We start from the raw sequence: 16425 nt of genomic DNA, 5'->3' as shown, positions 1-16425 counted from the left end.
CTTAGGCATGAAAGCCAACTGGGTGACTTTGGGCCAATCACCAGGGGACAGTGAGTTCTAGTCCTGCCTTAGGCATGAAAGCCAACTGGGTGACTTTGGGCCAATCACCAGGGGAGAGTGAGTTCTAGTCCCGCCTTAGGCATGAAAGCCAACTGGGTGACTTTGGGCCAATCACCAGGAGACAGTGAGTTCTAGTCCCGCTTTAACCATAGAAGCCAGCTGGGTGTCTTTGGGCCAGACACTTTTTCTGAGCCCTAGGAAGAAGGCAATGTAAGTACTTAATCAGCTACGATTGAACAGAAGAAGAAGAGGGTGAAAAAAAGATAATTTTGAGAGCTAATGTCCTAAACGGCCTCCATGATTTCAGGATCTCTTGTTTGTAGCTGCAGTTCAAGCAGAGACCCCCGCATTTCCCATTTCTTCATCCTTCCTTCTTCTTTGACCCCGTGTGCGCTCATCCCTGGGGGTGGGGGGCAGGGTGGGGGGGGGGGCTAGGGAACCGAGTTTGGAAGGGAAAGGTGCAGGTCTGTTTGTATCACCATATATCCCTGAAGAGGGGAAAAGAAACAAACAAAAAAAGAAGAAGGTGAGATTTCGGATCCTCCCGTCTTTTTTCTCTCTCCTTTTCTTGAAGGGGAGGAAAACTCTGCAGGGCGTGGTCCCAAAAAAGTCAAAATGGCAGCCTCGATTGTGCCACGGGAGCCACGCCCATTTTTAACGTGGCTTTGGAGGTGGAGCTTCCATTGCAGCCATTTTGACTTTTTTTGACCGTCCCGGCAGTCATATCCACTCAAGGGCCTGGTACTCCGTTTCTGAAAAATAAAACATTATCCTATATCAGGGATAATGCAGCTCTGGAGCCGCATGTGGCTCTTTCACTCCTCTGCTGCGGCTCCCTGTCACTCAAAATATGCGTCACAACCGCTAATGTGTGACACCCGCCGGCACACGATTTATTGAGCTTTTCAACCCCCCCGGTAGGCCAACCATGGATAAATCCAAGAAAAGAAAAGTTTCAGAAGAAAACAGAACGTTTAATTCAAACTACATATGCTAGTTTTGTGGCCGCCCAAGAAATAGGAAGAAATTTTTTTTTTGGCTCCCGGTGTTTTTTCTTGTGTGGGAAATGGGTCCAAATGGCTCTTTGAGTGTTTAAGGTTGCAGACCCCTGGCCTATATCATTCCTTCTTAGCAAATTTATTTCCGATTTCTTGCCAAGCAGGCCCATTGGCTACAGGTAGTCCTCGACTTACAACTGCTCATTTAGGGACCGTTTGAAGTTGCGACAGCACCGGGGAAAAAAAAGGACTGTTTTTTCACACTTGCGACTCACGTGAACAAAATTCGGATTTGGGGCGACCGACTCATATTTATGACAGTCGCAGCATCCTGGAGGATCACCCTTTTTGCGACCTTCGGACGAGCAAAGTCCATGGGGAAGGCGGATGACCTTAATGACCATGTGACTCACTTAACGACTGCGGCAAGAAAGGTCGTTAAACGGGGCAAAGCTCACTGAACAACTGGACTCAGTTGTGGTCGTTAAGGCAAGGACTGCCTGTATTTCTTAAAATCTGTTACACCGTAAGAAGGAGACTGAGAGAGGAGAAAATGTGGTCATAAGTCGAGGACTAAAGTACAATGGAGTAAAGGACCCACTGTACAATGCACTCACTTAATGACCGCCATATTCACTTAACAACTGCCAGAGTTGCTTAATGACCACCACACAAAAAAAAATAATTAAAAATTGGGCCCTTTAACAGCTGGCACAACGTATGACCATAATTCTGGGGCCCATTATGGTCATAAGTCGAGGACTACAGATAACATGGATATTATTGCAACATCATGGGAATACTACAGGTAATCCTCGAATTGCAACCACAACAGAGCCCAAAATTTCTATCCCTACGTGAAACAGGTGAGTTTTGTCCCGTTTTTACGACCTTCCTTGCCACCGTTGTTAAGCGAATCGCAGCAGATTTTAGGTTGGTAAGGTGGTTGTTAAGCGAATCTGGCTTCCTCGTGGACGACGTACGTCGGACGGTCGCAAAAGGGGGGGGTCGCGTGACGTGCAACCGTCGTAAGTCCATGCCAGTTGCCAATGGTCTGACTTTTGATGATGTGACTAGGGAAATGCTGCAACAGTTCGCTTTTTTCAGTGGCGTCGTAACTTCGAACAGTCACTAAACAAACCGTCGAGGGCTTCCTGTATCGGATAGTCCGACTTCCCAAGATCGGAATTCCTAGGCCTGAATAGAGACAGCAGCACGAGAAGCCCCCAAATAGGGGGCAGATGAAGAAGGGGTCCAATATGCCCACCGGCCCCTTGCCCACGTACCCACCTCATGCATGGAGACGACAGGTTCCACCAGGCTCACACCGTAGAAATTGGGAAGCAGCTTCCCTGCTCGGAGTTTTTCTAAGGGAAGAGAAGGAAGACGGAGGGGCCTAAGGGGAAGTCATGGCTCCCATCGCCAGCAATTGGGGGTGGGGGGGAGGGAGACACCCCATTGGAAAAGGGGGAGATGGGTCTCTGGACTTACTGTCATTCCCGGCTAATGCCAAACGCACAGCTAACTTCAGGAAGCTCTCCAGAGGGGACACCTGTACAAGAAAAAAAAACACCTCAGAATTATGAAATTCTGAATTATTTCAATCAAAATAGAGCTGGAAGGGACTTTGGAGGTTTTCTAGTCCAACCCCTTGCTTAATTAATCAATCAACCAATCACTCAACCAATCAATCAATCAATCAATCAGAATAGAGCTGGAAGGGACCTTGGAGGTGGTCTGGTCCAATCGCTTGCTCAATCAATCAACCAACCAATCAATCAACCAACCAATCAATCAACCAACCAACCAACCAACCAACCAATCAATCAATCAATCAGAATAGAGCTGGAAGGGACCTTGGAGGTGGTCTGGTCCAACCCTCTGCTCAATCAATCAATCAACCAATCAACCAATCACTCAACCAATCAATCAATCAATCAATCAATCAATCAATTAGAATAGAGCTGGAAGGGACCTTGGAGGTGGTCTGGTCCAATCCCTTAATCAATCAACCAACCAATTAATCAATCAGAATAAAACTGGAAGGGACCTTGGAGATCTTCTAGTCCAACCCCCTGCTCCTCCTCTCCTTGAAGATGTGTAGACTTCAACTCCCAGAATTCCCTAGCCCGAATGTCAACAACCACCAATGTGAGAAGAGAATTTGGGGAGCTGTCCACCCATGTGGAAGTTGCTCCAGCTGGGGGCCCTTCCACCTCCCACCCACCCCCCCACCCCCCAAGAGCGACACTATTGCCAATGACACAGAAGCCACAACATGATGGCTGGGGAATTCTGGGAGTGGAAGTCCACAAGTTTTACAGTTGCCAAGATTGGAGGCTCTGCTCTACCCTGTGGGCTTTCTGTTGGCACCAGGGTCCTCCCCTATACCCCGGTAGCTCCCCGGATTGCCTAAAGCCCAGGATGCCGGCAGCCTCCTTGCCACGGCAAAGGCCCAGGAGAGCCGGCACATTCCTGCTTGGCAGAGGGGCCGTTATCGCCAAGCCAAGAAAACAGCTCCGTGGGCATCCAACAGCGGCCCTTTGTTCCTGCCCCACCCTGGTGCTCAGGACTGCAGCCTGACATGAGCACACGGGGAGGGTTTGCTCCCCACTGAACTGGGCCATCGGTGGCTGCAGGCAGAGGCCGGGCAGGTGGGGACAACAACCAACCGATCAATCAATCAATCAATCAACCAACCAATCAATCAATCAATCAACCAACCAATCAATCAATCAGCCAACTAATCAATCAATCAATCAATCAGAATAGAGCTGGAAGGGACCTTGAGGTGGTCTGGTCCAACCCCCTGCTCAATCAATCAATCAACCAACCAATCAATCAATCAATCAATCAATCGATCAACCAACCAACCAACCAATCAATCAATCAACCAATCAATCAATCAACCAACTAACCAATCAATCAATCAATCAATCAGAATAGAGCTGGAAGAGACCTTGGAGGTGGTCTGGTCCAACCTCCTGCTCAATCAATCAATCAACCAATCAATCAATCAACCAACCAACCAATCAATCAACCAATCAAAATAGAGCTGGAAGGGACCTTGGAGGTCTTCTGGTCCAACCCCCTGCTCAATCAATCAATCAATCAATCAATCAAAATAGAGCTGGAAAGGACCTTGGAGGTGGTCTGGTCCAACCCTCTGCTCAATCAATCAATCAATCAATCAACCAACCAACCAACCAATCAATCAATCAATCAGAATAGAGCTGGTAGGGATCTTTGAGATTTCTAATCTGACCCCCAGCTTTAATTATGTATTTAAGTCAATTGTGGTCATAAATCGAGGACTACAGGTAAGTCCTCGACGTACGACCTCAGTTGAGCCAAAAAATTCTGTTGTTAAGCAAAACAATTGTGAAGGTACTTTTGCCCCATTTTACGACTTTTCTTGCCACTGTTGTTAAGTGAATCCCTGCAGTTGTTAAATGAGTCACCCGGTTGTTAAGTGAATCAGGCTTCCCAGATTGACTTTGTGGATCAGAAGTCTGCAAAAGGGATACGGCGACCGTCGTAAAGTACAAATCAGTTGCCAAGCCTCTGGATTTGGATCACGCGACCATGGGGGATGCGGCAACGGTTGTAAGTGTGAAAAACGGTCATCAGTGACTTGTTTTCAGGGCCGTGGTAACTTTGCACGGTCACTAAACGGACGGTTGTAAGTTGAGGCCAACCTCTACCTGCAATTGCCTTAACAGGTGTGGCCAGAATGGTCGTAAAATAAACCGTTTTGCACCTGGCAGTTTTCTCCTCTCTTGACGCACTCACCTTGACCTCGCCGATTAAGGTCCACACCGGAGACAAACGCAAACTGTGGGGCACACAAGAGGACAGAGAGTCTTAACCACGGGGGTCTTTTGGCCTTCTAAAAGATAGAACTTCCCCCCCCACCCACTCCCCAGCGAACCCCTGGCCCCCCTGGCCCACATTGAACTGAATCCGTGGGGAAATCTAAATTTTTTTACTATCGGTTCTGTGGGCGGGGCTTGGTGGGCGTGGCAGGGGAAGGATATTGCAAAATCTCCATTCCCAACCCACTCCTGAGAGAGGATATTGCAAAATCCCCATTCCCTCCCCACTCCTGGGGAAGGATACTGCAAAATCTCCATTCCCAACCCACTCCAGTGGAAGCATACTGCAAAATCTCCATTCCCTCCCCACTCCTGGGAGAAGGATATTGCAAAATCCCCATTCTCTCCCCACTCCTGGGGGAAGGATATTGCAAAATCTCCATTCCCTCCCCACTCCTGGGGGAAGGATACGGCAAATCTCCATTCCCTCCCCACTCCTGGAGGAAGGATATTGCAAAATCCCCATTCCCTCCCCACTCCTGAGGGAAGGATATTGCAAAATCCCCATTCCCTCCCCACTCCTGGGGGAAGGATATTGCAAAATCCTCATCCCTCCCCACTCCAGGGAACGGATACTACAAAATCTCCATTCCCACCCCACTCCAGTGGAAGGATACTGCAAAATCCCCATTCCCTCCCCACTTCTGGGAGAAGGAAACTGCAAAATCCCCATTCCTACCCACTCCTGGGGGAAGGATACTGCAAAATCCCCATTCCCTCCCCACTCCTGGGAGAAGGATATTGCAAAATCCCCATTCCCTCCCCACTCCTGGGAGAAGGATATTGCAAAATCCCCATTCCCTCCCCACTCCTGGGGGAAGGATACTGCAAGATCTCCATTCCCAACCCACTCCAGTGGAAGGATACTGCAAAATCCCCATTCCCTCCCCACTCCTGGGAGAAGGATATTGCAAAATCCCCATTCCCTCCCCACTCCTGAGGGAAGGATATTGCAAAATCCCCATTCCCTCCCCACTCCTGAGGGAAGGATATTGCAAAATCCCCATTCCCTCCCCACTCCTGGGAGAAGGATATTGCAAAATCCCCATTCCCTCCCCACTCCTGGGGGAAGGATACTGCAAGATCTCCATTCCCAACCCACTCCAGTGGAAGGATACTGCAAAATCCCCATTCCCTCCCCACTCCTGGGAGAAGGATATTGCAAAATCCCCATTCCCTCCCCACTCCTGAGGGAAGGATATTGCAAAATCCCCATTCCCTCCCCACTCCTGAGGGAAGGATATTGCAAAATCCCCATTCCCTCCCCACTCCTGGGGGAAGGATATTGCAAAATCCTCATCCCTCCCCACTCCAGTGGAAGGATACTGCAAAATCCCCATTCCCTCCCCACTCCTGGGAGAAGGATATTGCAAAATCCCCATTCCCTCCCCACTCCTGAGGGAAGGATATTGCAAAATCTCCATTCCCAACCCACTCCAGTGAAAGGATACTGCAAAATCTACATTCCCTCCCCACTCCTGGGGGAAGGATATTGCAAAATCCTCATCCCTCCCCACTCCAGGGAATGGATACTACAAAATCTCCATTCCCACCCCACTCCAGTGGAAGGAAACTGCAAAATCCCCATTCCTACCCACTCCTGGGGGAAGGATACTGCAAAATCTCCATTCCCACCCCACTCCTGGGGAAGGATACTGCAAAATCTCCATTCCTACCCACTCCTGGGGAAGGATACTGCAAAATCTCCATTCCTACCCCACTCTGGAACCAGCCAGAGGTGGTATTTGCATGTTCTCCGAACTGCTCAAAATTTCCGCTACCAGTTCGCCAGAACCTGTCAGAGCCTGTTGGATTTCACCCCTGAACTGAATGAAGCTGGGATTCTCAAGGAGGACTCAGGCTAAGATATAGGAAGAACGGTTGCAGGAACTGGGTATGTCTAGTTTAATGCAAAGAAGGACTAGGGGAGACATGAGAGCAGTCTTCCAGTATCTCAGGGGCTGCCCCAAAGAAGAGGGAGTCAAGCTACTCTCCAAAGCACCTGAGGGCAGGAGCAAGAAGCAGCGGGTGGAAACTCACCAAGGAGAGAAGCAACTTAAAACTCAGGAGAAATTTCCTGATAGTTGGAACAATTAATCAGTGGAACAGCTTGCCACTAGAAGTTGTGGGTGCTCCAATATTGGAGGTTTTTAAGAAGTGACAACCATTTGTCTGAAATGGTATATATGAAAGGGGGTTGGACTAGAAGACCTCCAAGGTTCCTTCCAACTCTGTTCTGTTCTGTTCTGTTCTGTTCTGTTCTAACTTTCTCAACCCAGGCCTCCTCAGCCCAATTTTTATATACAGTAGATCCTCGACTTGTGACCACAATTGAGCCCACAATTTCTGTTGCTAAGTGGAACATTTGTGAAGTGTCCCATTTTATGACCTTTCTCACCACAGTGGTTAAGTGAATCCCTGCAGTTGTTTAAGTTAGCACCAAGGACACTAAGTGGAATCAGGTTTTCCTGTTGACTTTGCTCGTCAGAAGTTTGCAACTGGGGATCACATGACACACACACACACACACACACACACACATCCCTGGGGACACTGCGACCGTTATAAATACGAAACCATTTGCCAAGCATCTGAATTTTGATCGCGTGTCCATGGGGACGGACGCTACAATGGTTGTAAGCATGAAAAACGACCGTCAGCCACTTTTCCAGTGTCACTGTAACCTCGAACGGTCATTAAATGAACCATCGTAAGTCGAGGACTTTCTGTACCTGCGGATTGTCGGGCATCTTAATTTTTATAAGGTGATTGTGGAATGCTGCAACGGTTTTTTAGTGTGTGAGGACTGGTTGTAAGTCACTGCCCTCATTAATGCATCTGCTAAATGGAATGGACATAAGTCGAGGACTTCCTGCAAACAGGAGACATACTTTGGGAAGCTACGGACCCCAAAGAACGTAGCACTTACAAACTCTATACAAAGCTTATTTTACTCAAATAACTCAGTCTTTATCAACCAAAGGCTGTTAATAAACTGTCTTAACAGCCTACCAGAATTCTAAGATAAGGTAATCGCAGTCTTACTAGAGTTGGCAGAAAGCCCAGAAGCAATTTTGCAGGGAATCCAGACGCAAAGTAGAATGAACTAAAGTTGTTCCCTATAAATTGCTTCAGTTGGTGTTCCTCCTTAAATAGGCTAAGGGAGTGGCCAATTAGCCCGAAGCCTTACTCTCGAGGAGACCTCCTCCTGAGGAGCCACTCCTGCCTTTTGGCAGCTCTGCGCGCCTGTGCATCGAGAAGAGGCTCCTCCTCTTCGTCCTCTTCACTTAAGGGAGCTTCTGGAGGTTCTGAAGGCCCTGGCTGAATCCTCGCCTCTGGCACCACATCTTCTCCAGCCTCCTCATTGTCCGAGTGCCAGCTGCACAGGCTGCTGGCACAGCACCACACCAGCCTCCTCGCTGTCTGAATCAGCTACTAGCTGCACAGGCTGCGTACGGGCCACAACAGGAAGACGGAAGGGGAAGGGGAGCAAGGCAAGAAGGAGACTTACTCTCGGAGGGCCAACGAGCCCCCAATTTTGGCAAAGGAGTTGCCCGAATGGACGCCTTCCAAAAGGATGTTTGCCGTGAAGTTGCAGTCCTAGGAGTAACAAGAAAACGTAGTTCAGGTGCCGAAGAGCCCGGAGTGCCTACTCCACTGTGGCCTCCAAGGAGGAGTTGGAGAAGCAGGCATTGGCCTGGTGGTCTTGACTCCCAAGAAGGGGGTCACAGGGAGCCTCTTCTGAAGGCAGCCAGACCCTCTGGAAATAGTCTGAAGTGCATGTGACCGAGTAAGACCGAGTCTTATTTACATGCGTGTTAGATGCATGTTCACTGGACTATCAGTGTTGGAGACCTTCTTCCTCCTTTTTTGTCCTCCTCTTAATTCCTTCTTTTCTCCTGCTCCTTCCTCTGTTCTTCCCCCTCCTTCCTCCTTTGTCCTCCTCCACCTCTCTTCCTCTTCCTCTTCTTCCCTCCTTTCCATTTCCTCCGTATTTCCTTCTTCTCCTCTTCTCTTACTCTTCTCTTCCTCCTCCTCCCGTCTCCTAGATCCTATTCCACCTTTTATCTTCTCTTTTCTCTTCCTCCTCTCTCTTATTTCCTCTTCCACCTCCTATTTCCTCTTCTACTCTTCTTCTACTCTTCCTTCTCCTTCATCTTCCTTCCTCTTCCTACCTTCCTCCCCCTCCATATTTCCTCCTTCTCCTCTTATTATTCTTTTTCTCCTCCTCCCATCTGCTATTTCCTCTTCCTTCCTTCTCCTTCCTTCCTCCTCCTTCCTCTTCTTTATTCTCCTCTTCTCTTCCTCTTCCTGTCTCCTAGTTCCTACTCCACCTCTTTCCTTCCCTTCCCTTCCCTTCCCTTCCCTTCTCTTCTCTTCTCTACTCTACTCTACTCTACTCTACTCTACTCTACTCTACTCTACTCTACTCTACTCTCTACTCTTCTCTTCTCTTCTCTTCTCTTCTCTTCTCTTCTCTTCTCTTCTCTTCTCTACTATCTACTCTACTCTTTACTCTTCTCTCCTTTTCTCTTCCCTTCTTTATTCTTCTCTACTCTTCTCTACTCTTTTCTTCTCTCCTTTTCTCTTCTCTACTATCTACTCTACTCTTTACTCTTCTCTCCTTTTCTCTTCCCTTCTTTATTCTTCTCTACTCTTCTCTACTCTTTTCTTCTCTCCTTTTCTCTTCTCTACTATCTACTCTACTCTTTACTCTTCTCTCCTTTTCTCTTCCCTTCTTTATTCTTCTCTACTCTTCTCTACTCTTTTCTTCTCTCCTTTTCTCTTCTCTACTATCTACTCTACTCTTTACTCTTCTCTCCTTTTCTCTTCCCTTCTTTATTCTTCTCTCTCTTGTCTTCTCCTCTCTACACTTCTCTTCTCTTCTCTACTCTTCTCTCCTTTTATCTTCTCTTCTCTCCTTTTATCTTCTCTACTCTCTTCTCTTCTCTACTCTTCTCTTGTCTTCTCTCTTCTCTTCTCTCCTCTCCTCTCCTCTCCTCTCCTCTCCTCTCCTCTCCTGTCCTCTTCTCTTCTCCCGCTCCCTTTCTTCTAATCTCAGAGGCTTTTCAACCCTACCCTACCCACACACCTGAGTTGGGCTGGGATTCATTTCCGCCCGTCTCCCTCTGCCCAACCTGACCCCTTTCCCTGCCCCGATGCTTACGATGTTGAGGGTGAATACGTTCATCAGGCTGCTATTGGGCCGGACCACAAAGGCCTCCAGCCGGCCCAGGACGATGGCATCCAGACCCCCAGGGTGGAAGTGCAGCTCCGGCTCCTTCCGGGCTGCCAGGTGCAGCTCCATGGGCATTGGTGAAAACCACCTCCTCAGCTGCAGAGGAAGACGAGCGGAGGCTGGAGATCCACCCAAGATCCATCCATCTCCACCCCAACCCTCTGCCTGATTCCCCAACCCATCCGTTTGCTTACCTCGGGTAAAAAGTATCCCATGCTTTGGGTATTCAAGCGAATTGGGGACCTTTTGGGTATCTGAAAGGGGAACGGATTTCTTTAGAATATAGAACAACAGAGTTGGGACCTTGGAGATCATGTAGTCCAACCCGCTGCTCAAGCAAGAGAGCCTATACCATTTTGGACAAATGACTCTCCAATCCCTTCCTCCTCCTCCTCCTCCTTTTTCCCTTTCCCCTCCTCTTCCTCCTTCTCCTCTTCCCCTTCTCTTCCTCCTCTTCTTCCTCCTCCTCCCTATCCCCCTCCTCTTCTCCTTCTTCCCCTCCTCATCTTCCTCCTCCCCCTCATCATTGTTCTCCTCCTCCTCCTTCTTCTTCCCCTTCCCCTTCTCTTCCTCCTTCTCCTCTTCCTCCTCCTTCTTTCCCTTCCCCTCCTCTTCCTCCTTCTCCTCTTCCTCCTCCCCCTCCTTCTTCCCCTTCTCTTCTTCTTCCTCCTCTTCCTCCTTCCCTTTTTCCTCATCTTCCTCCTCCCCCTCATCATGGTTCTCCTCCTCCTCTTTCTTCTTTCCCTTCCCCTCCTCTTCCTCCTTCTCCTCTTCCTCCTCCTTCTTCCCCTTCCCCTCCTCTTCCTCCTCCCCCTCCTCCCCTCCTTCTTCTTCCCCTTCTCTTCTTCTTCCTCCTCCTCCTCCTTCCCTTTCCCTCCTCTTCCTCCTTCCCTTTTTCCTCGTCTTCCTCCTCCCCCTCATCATTGTTCTCCTCCTCTTTCTTCTTCCCCTTCCCCTTCTCTTCCTCCTTCTCCTCTTCCTCCTCCTTCTTCCCCTTCCCCTCCTCTTCCTCCTTCTCCTCTTCCTCCTCCTTCTTCCCCTTTCCCTCCTCTTCCTCCTTCTCCTCTTCCTCCTCCCCCTCCTCCCCCTCCTTCTTCTTCTTCCCCTTTTCTTCTTCCTCCTCCTCCTCCTTCCCTTTCCCTCCTCTTCCTCCTTCCCTTTTTCCTCATCTTCCTCCTCCCCCTCATCATGGTTCTCCTCCTCCTCTTTCTTCTTTCCCTTCCCCTCCTCTTCCTCCTTCTCCTCTTCCTCCTCCTTCTTCCCCTTCCCCTCCTCTTCCTCCTCCCCCTCCTCCCCTCCTTCTTCTTCCCCTTCTCTTCTTCTTCCTCCTCCTCCTCCTTCCCTTTCCCTCCTCTTCCTCCTTCCCTTTTTCCTCATCTTCCTCCTCCCCCTCATCATGGTTCTCCTCCTCCTCTTTCTTCTTTCCCTTCCCCTCCTCTTCCTCCTTCTCCTCTTCCTCCTCCCCCTCCTTGAAGGAAAAAGGTCTCCTTCAAGATGGGATAATCCCTGGAGGACTCTTACCATCTCTTCAGTTAATTTCACCCGTAACTTATTTCCAATAAAATATACAAAGGCTGCTGAGTTGACCAAAACATCGGAGACCCCTATTACAACCATGGAGCGTGACTGGTTGGGTAGGAAGATGGGGATGGGCACGAGAGAGATTGCTTGGCGCTGTTTGAACAAGAAGAATTCCCCCTGAAAGACAAGAGAGGAGAAATGGTAAACTAAGTCCCACGTGTGAGCTTCTCCTTATGGTCAAAAGGGCCATTCAACCATGGGTTGCGTAGAGTGAGGACAAGGAGGAGGAGGAGGAGGAGGAAGAGGAGAAGAGGAGGAGAAAGAAGAAAAAGGAAGAAGAAGAAGAGGAGGAGGAGGAGATGAGGAAGAGGGAGGAGGAGGAAGAAGAAGAGGAAGAGGAAGGAGGAGGGGGAGAGGGAGGAGGAGGAGAAAGAAGAAGAGGAAAGGAAGGAGAAGGGAAGGAGGAGGAGGAGGAGGAGGAAGAGGAGGAGAAAGAAGAAGAAGGAAGAAGAAGAAGAGGAGGAGGAGGAGATGAGGAAGAGGAAGGAGGAGGAGGAGGAAGAAGAAGAGGAAGGAGGAGGGGGAGAGGGAGGAGGAGGAGAAGAAAGAAGAAGAGGAAAGGAAGGAGAAGGGAAGGAGGAGGAGGAGGAGAAGAAGAAGACGAAGAGGAGGAATAGGAAGGAGGAGGAGGAGGAGGAGAAAAGAAGAAGGAGGAGGAGGAGAAGACGAGGAAGAGGAAGGAGGAGGAGGAGAAAGAAGAGGAAGGAGGAGGGGGAGAGGGAGGAGGAGGAGAAAGAAGAAGAGGAAGGGAAGGAGAAGGGGGAGGAGGAAGAGAAGAGGAGGAGAAGGAAGAAGAAGGAAGAAGAAGGAGGAGGAGGAAGAGATGAGGAAAAGGAAGGAGGAGGAGGAGGAGGAAGAAGAAGAGGAAGGAGGAGGGGGAGAGGGAGGAGGAGGAGAAGAAAGAAGAAGAGGAAAGGAAGGAGAAGGGAAGGAGGAGGAGGAGGAGAAGAAGAAGACGAAGAGGAGGAATAGGAAGGAGGAGGAGGAGGAGGAGAAAAGAAGAAGGAGGAGGAGGAGAAGACGAGGAAGAGGAAGGAGGAGGAGGAGAAAGAAGAGGAAGGAGGAGGGGGAGAGGGAGGAGGAGGAGAAAGAAGAAGAGGAAGGGAAGGAGAAGGGGGAGGAGGAAGAGAAGAGGAGGAGAAGGAAGAAGAAGGAAGAAGAAGGAGGAGGAGGAAGAGATGAGGAAAAGGAAGGAGGAGGAGGAGGAGGAAGAAGAAGAGGAAGGAGGAGGGGGAGAGGGAGGAGGAGGAGAAAAAAGAAGAGGAAAGGTAGGAGAAGGGGAAGGAGGAGGAGGAGAAGAAGACGACGAAGAAGAGGAATAGGAAGGAGAAGGAGGAGACGAGGAAGAGGAAGGAGGAGGAGGAGAAAGAAGAGGAAGGAAGAAGGAGGAGGAGGAGAAGAAGACGAGGAAGAGGAGGGCGGAGGAGGAGAAAGAAGAGGAAGAGGAAGGAGGAGGGGGAGAGGGAGGAGGAGGAGAAAGAAGAAGAGGAAGGGAAGGAGAAGGGAGAGGAGGAGGAGGAGGAGAAGATGACGAAGAGGAGAAATAGAAAGGAGGAGGAGGAGGAGGAGAAGAGGAAGAGGAGGAGAAAGAAGAAGAAGGAGGAGGAGAAGGAGAAGACGAGAAAGAGGAAGGAGGAGGAGGAAAAAGAAGAAGAAGGGGGAGGGGGAGGAAGAAGAAGAGGAAGGGGAAGGAGGAGGAGGAGGAGGAGGAGAAGACGATGAAGAGGAGGAAGGAGGAGGAGGAGGAGGAGAAAGAACAAGAAGAAGAGGAAGGAGAAGAAGAAGAAAAGGAGGAGGAGGAGGAGAAGAAGAAGAAGACGAGGAAGGAATAGGAAGGAGGAGGAGGAGAAAGAAGGAGAAGAAGAAAAAAGAAGAAAAAAGAAGAAAAAAGGAGGAATTTCCAACCTACAACCATTCATTTACCGACCGTTCAAAGTTACAATTTTTTTCACACTTACAACCGGCGCACGTGATCAAAATTCAGACAGTTGGCAACTGACTCATAGTTATGACGTTTGCAATGTCCTGGGATCATGTGGCCGGATTCACTTAACAACCGTGTTACTAACTTAACCACCGCAAGAAAGATCGTAAAATGGGGGCCAAACTCACTGAACAACTGTCTTGCTTAGCCACAGAAATTTGGGGTGGGGGTGCGTGACAATTGCGGTCGTAAGTCGCGTACGACCTGCGTCGCTTCAATTTCCTTCCAGGTTCTCCTTCTCTTTCTCCTGCTTTGAATCAGCTGAGCTAGTTTGACTTCTGACTCAAGGAGCTTCTGCAAACTTCTCAGTTGCCTGAATTCTGTTGATTCCTTCAGCACAGCTTACCCCACGTGGGAAACACGGACAATGTTATTCTTGAAGTCCATTTTTCCCACTGGATTTCATTCCAGAAGGCGCAAGAGCATCCTCAGGGATACTGTTGTGGCCCGTCAGCGGCCTGTGCAGCTAGTAGCTGATTCGGACAGCGAGGAGGCTGGTGTGGTGCTGCGCCAGCAGCCTGTGCAGCTGGCACTCGAGTCAGACAATGAGGAGGCTGGAGAAGATGTGGTGCCAGAGGCGGAGATTCAGCCAGGGCCTTCAGAACTTCCAGAAGCTCCCATAAGTGAAGAGGAAGAAGAGGAGGAGCCTCTTCTCGACGCACGGGCACACAGAGCTGCCAAAAGGCAGGAGTGGCTCCTCAGAAGGAGGTCTCCTCGAGAGTAAGGCTTGGGGCTAATTGGCCACTCCCTTAGCCTATTTAAGGAGGAATGCCGATTGAAGCAATTTGTAGGGAACAACTTTAGTTCATTCTCCTTCGCGTCTGGATTCTCTGCAAATTGCTTCTGGGCTTTCTGCCAACTCTAGTAAGACTGCGATTACCTTATCTTAGAATTCTGGTAGGCTGTTAAGACAGTTTATTAACAGCCTTTGTTTGGCAGTTTTTCGTGCCTTTTTCAGGCCGTTTTCCGGTGCTCCGTGCCCGTGTGCCCACAGAGATTGCTCTGCGTGCCACCTCTGACATGCATGCCATAGTTTCGCCATCATGGCCCTAGACCTTTTCAGACAAGCGACTTTCCAGTCTCTTTTTAAAAACGTCCAGTGATGGAGTTCCCACGATTTCTGGTGGCAAGCAGTTCCACGGGTTAATTGTCCTCACTGTTAGGAAGTTTCTCCTTAGTTCCAGGTTGCTTCTCTCCTTGATGAGTTTCCACCTGTTGCTTCTTGTCCTGCCTTCAGGTGCTTTGGAAACTAAGCCTCCTGCCTGCCAGCTGATTTTCAGGATGCGCAGGGGGCGGGGTGCATGTGGGAGACGGGTGTGCATGCGCGGGGGGGGGTGTCATGCATGCATACACGGGGGGGGCAGGGGAAGCGCGGGGGGGGAGCGGCGTGCATGTTCACAAAGTGCGGAAACGAGCCTGTTTCCAGCCTCTGGAGGGGCCTCCAGAGCCTGGGGAGGCTGTTTTTGCCTTCCCGGCGGCTCAGGTTAAGCCTCCGGAGCCTGGGGAGGGCGAAATATGGGCCTCCCAGAAGTTACAGAAGTCCAGAAATGGGCCCGGTGGAGCAGGTTGCTAAAATTTTTAAATCCCACCCCTCGCGCACATGCGTGAGGGGGAGGGAGTCATATGTGCATGCGCGGGAGGATTGCGGGGGTCGTACGAGGTGCACGCATTGCATTATGGGTGCCGGCATATTTATGCAAGCATGCTTTTGGCACCCAAAGAGAAAAAGATTAGCCACCACTGCCCTAGACTAACCATACCCATTTTCCTGCAACCGTTCTTCATATGATTTAGCCTCCACGTCTTTGATCACCGTAGCTGCTCTTCTCTGCACTCTTTAGAATTTAAAAAGTAACCGAGGGATCACAGATTAACTGAGATTAATGTTGTGTGCGTCTGCCATTACCTTGATGTCCAGATTACATCGATCCTCTTCAATTTCTGGTTTGCTCACCAAGGAGTAGCTGATCCCTGCTACGGAGTCTATCTGGACCTGGGCTAGAGAAGATCAAGAGAAAGCAACATTCAAGATCTGATGGAGCCTAGGATGGAGAGGAAGCTGGGTTTGAACTCGATCGTGGTAGGCGTACTCACAATTTGTGCTTCTCAAATGCCGTGAAAAAGAGTAAATGGATTCAATGACCTCCATACACACCTGGAAGAAAAGGAAAACCTGTTCATGAAAAAAGAAGAGATGGGCAGCACATGGAAAAACGTTTTCAGTTCTCTAGTGTCAGTCCTGTCCAACTTGGTCCAACAAGCAGGAAAGTCCCTCGACTCCATTTGTACTGAAAGGTATGCTTGACTAAAGGTCAAATGGATAGCAAAGCCAGAACTGAGATTCGCGCGCCAAATTTTCCCAGATAACTTTCTCCCATTAGTCCCTTCTCATTGCTCATTGTTTCCCTTTGTCCAATCATATTCAGATAAAATGTTTTGGGAACCGTCTCTTCAATTGTAGACGGGGGCGGGGTGGATTTGCACGCCGTTCCGAGCTGTCGGACTTCGAAGTTGTGTCTCTAGAAGGTACGATGAGCCGTTAACTTTCCCCCCCCCTCCCATCCAGCTCCCTTCCCCCAAAGTTTATGGCAGACTGGCAGTACATGAATGTGAAGTGCAGGTGTGAGATGGCAGCTCTGACATCTGGTCTTTGATGTCCTCCAGACACATCTGGAGTCGACGCCGAAA

General features: G+C 49.6%; 1 protein-coding gene across 1 annotated transcript in view; it reads right to left on the bottom strand.

Moving 5' to 3' along the window:
* Positions 1-491: 491 nt before the first annotated feature.
* The window catches only part of LOC139314589 (bactericidal permeability-increasing protein-like), a 28132-nt gene continuing 12198 nt past the window's right edge, over positions 492-16425 (bottom strand). The window contains exons 6-15 of the mRNA XM_070940273.1: positions 15832-15892; positions 15644-15735; positions 11694-11870; positions 10367-10426; positions 10101-10268; positions 8445-8533; positions 4851-4893; positions 2550-2610; positions 2349-2425; positions 492-548 (exon numbers count right to left, since the gene is read on the bottom strand). Of these exons, the coding sequence (XP_070796374.1) occupies positions 492-548; positions 2349-2425; positions 2550-2610; positions 4851-4893; positions 8445-8533; positions 10101-10268; positions 10367-10426; positions 11694-11870; positions 15644-15735; positions 15832-15892 (885 nt within the window). The remainder of the gene's footprint in view (positions 549-2348; positions 2426-2549; positions 2611-4850; positions 4894-8444; positions 8534-10100; positions 10269-10366; positions 10427-11693; positions 11871-15643; positions 15736-15831; positions 15893-16425) is intronic.

Source organism: Pituophis catenifer, unplaced genomic scaffold (assembly GCF_029215685.1).
Source record: "Pituophis catenifer annectens isolate HBS135680 unplaced genomic scaffold, rPitCat1.0.hap2 SCAF_3, whole genome shotgun sequence".
In the NCBI taxonomy this organism is placed as follows: domain Eukaryota; kingdom Metazoa; phylum Chordata; class Lepidosauria; order Squamata; family Colubridae; genus Pituophis; species Pituophis catenifer.
Note: the sequence above shows the minus strand (reverse complement) of the source record. Positions and strands in the feature narration are given on the sequence as shown.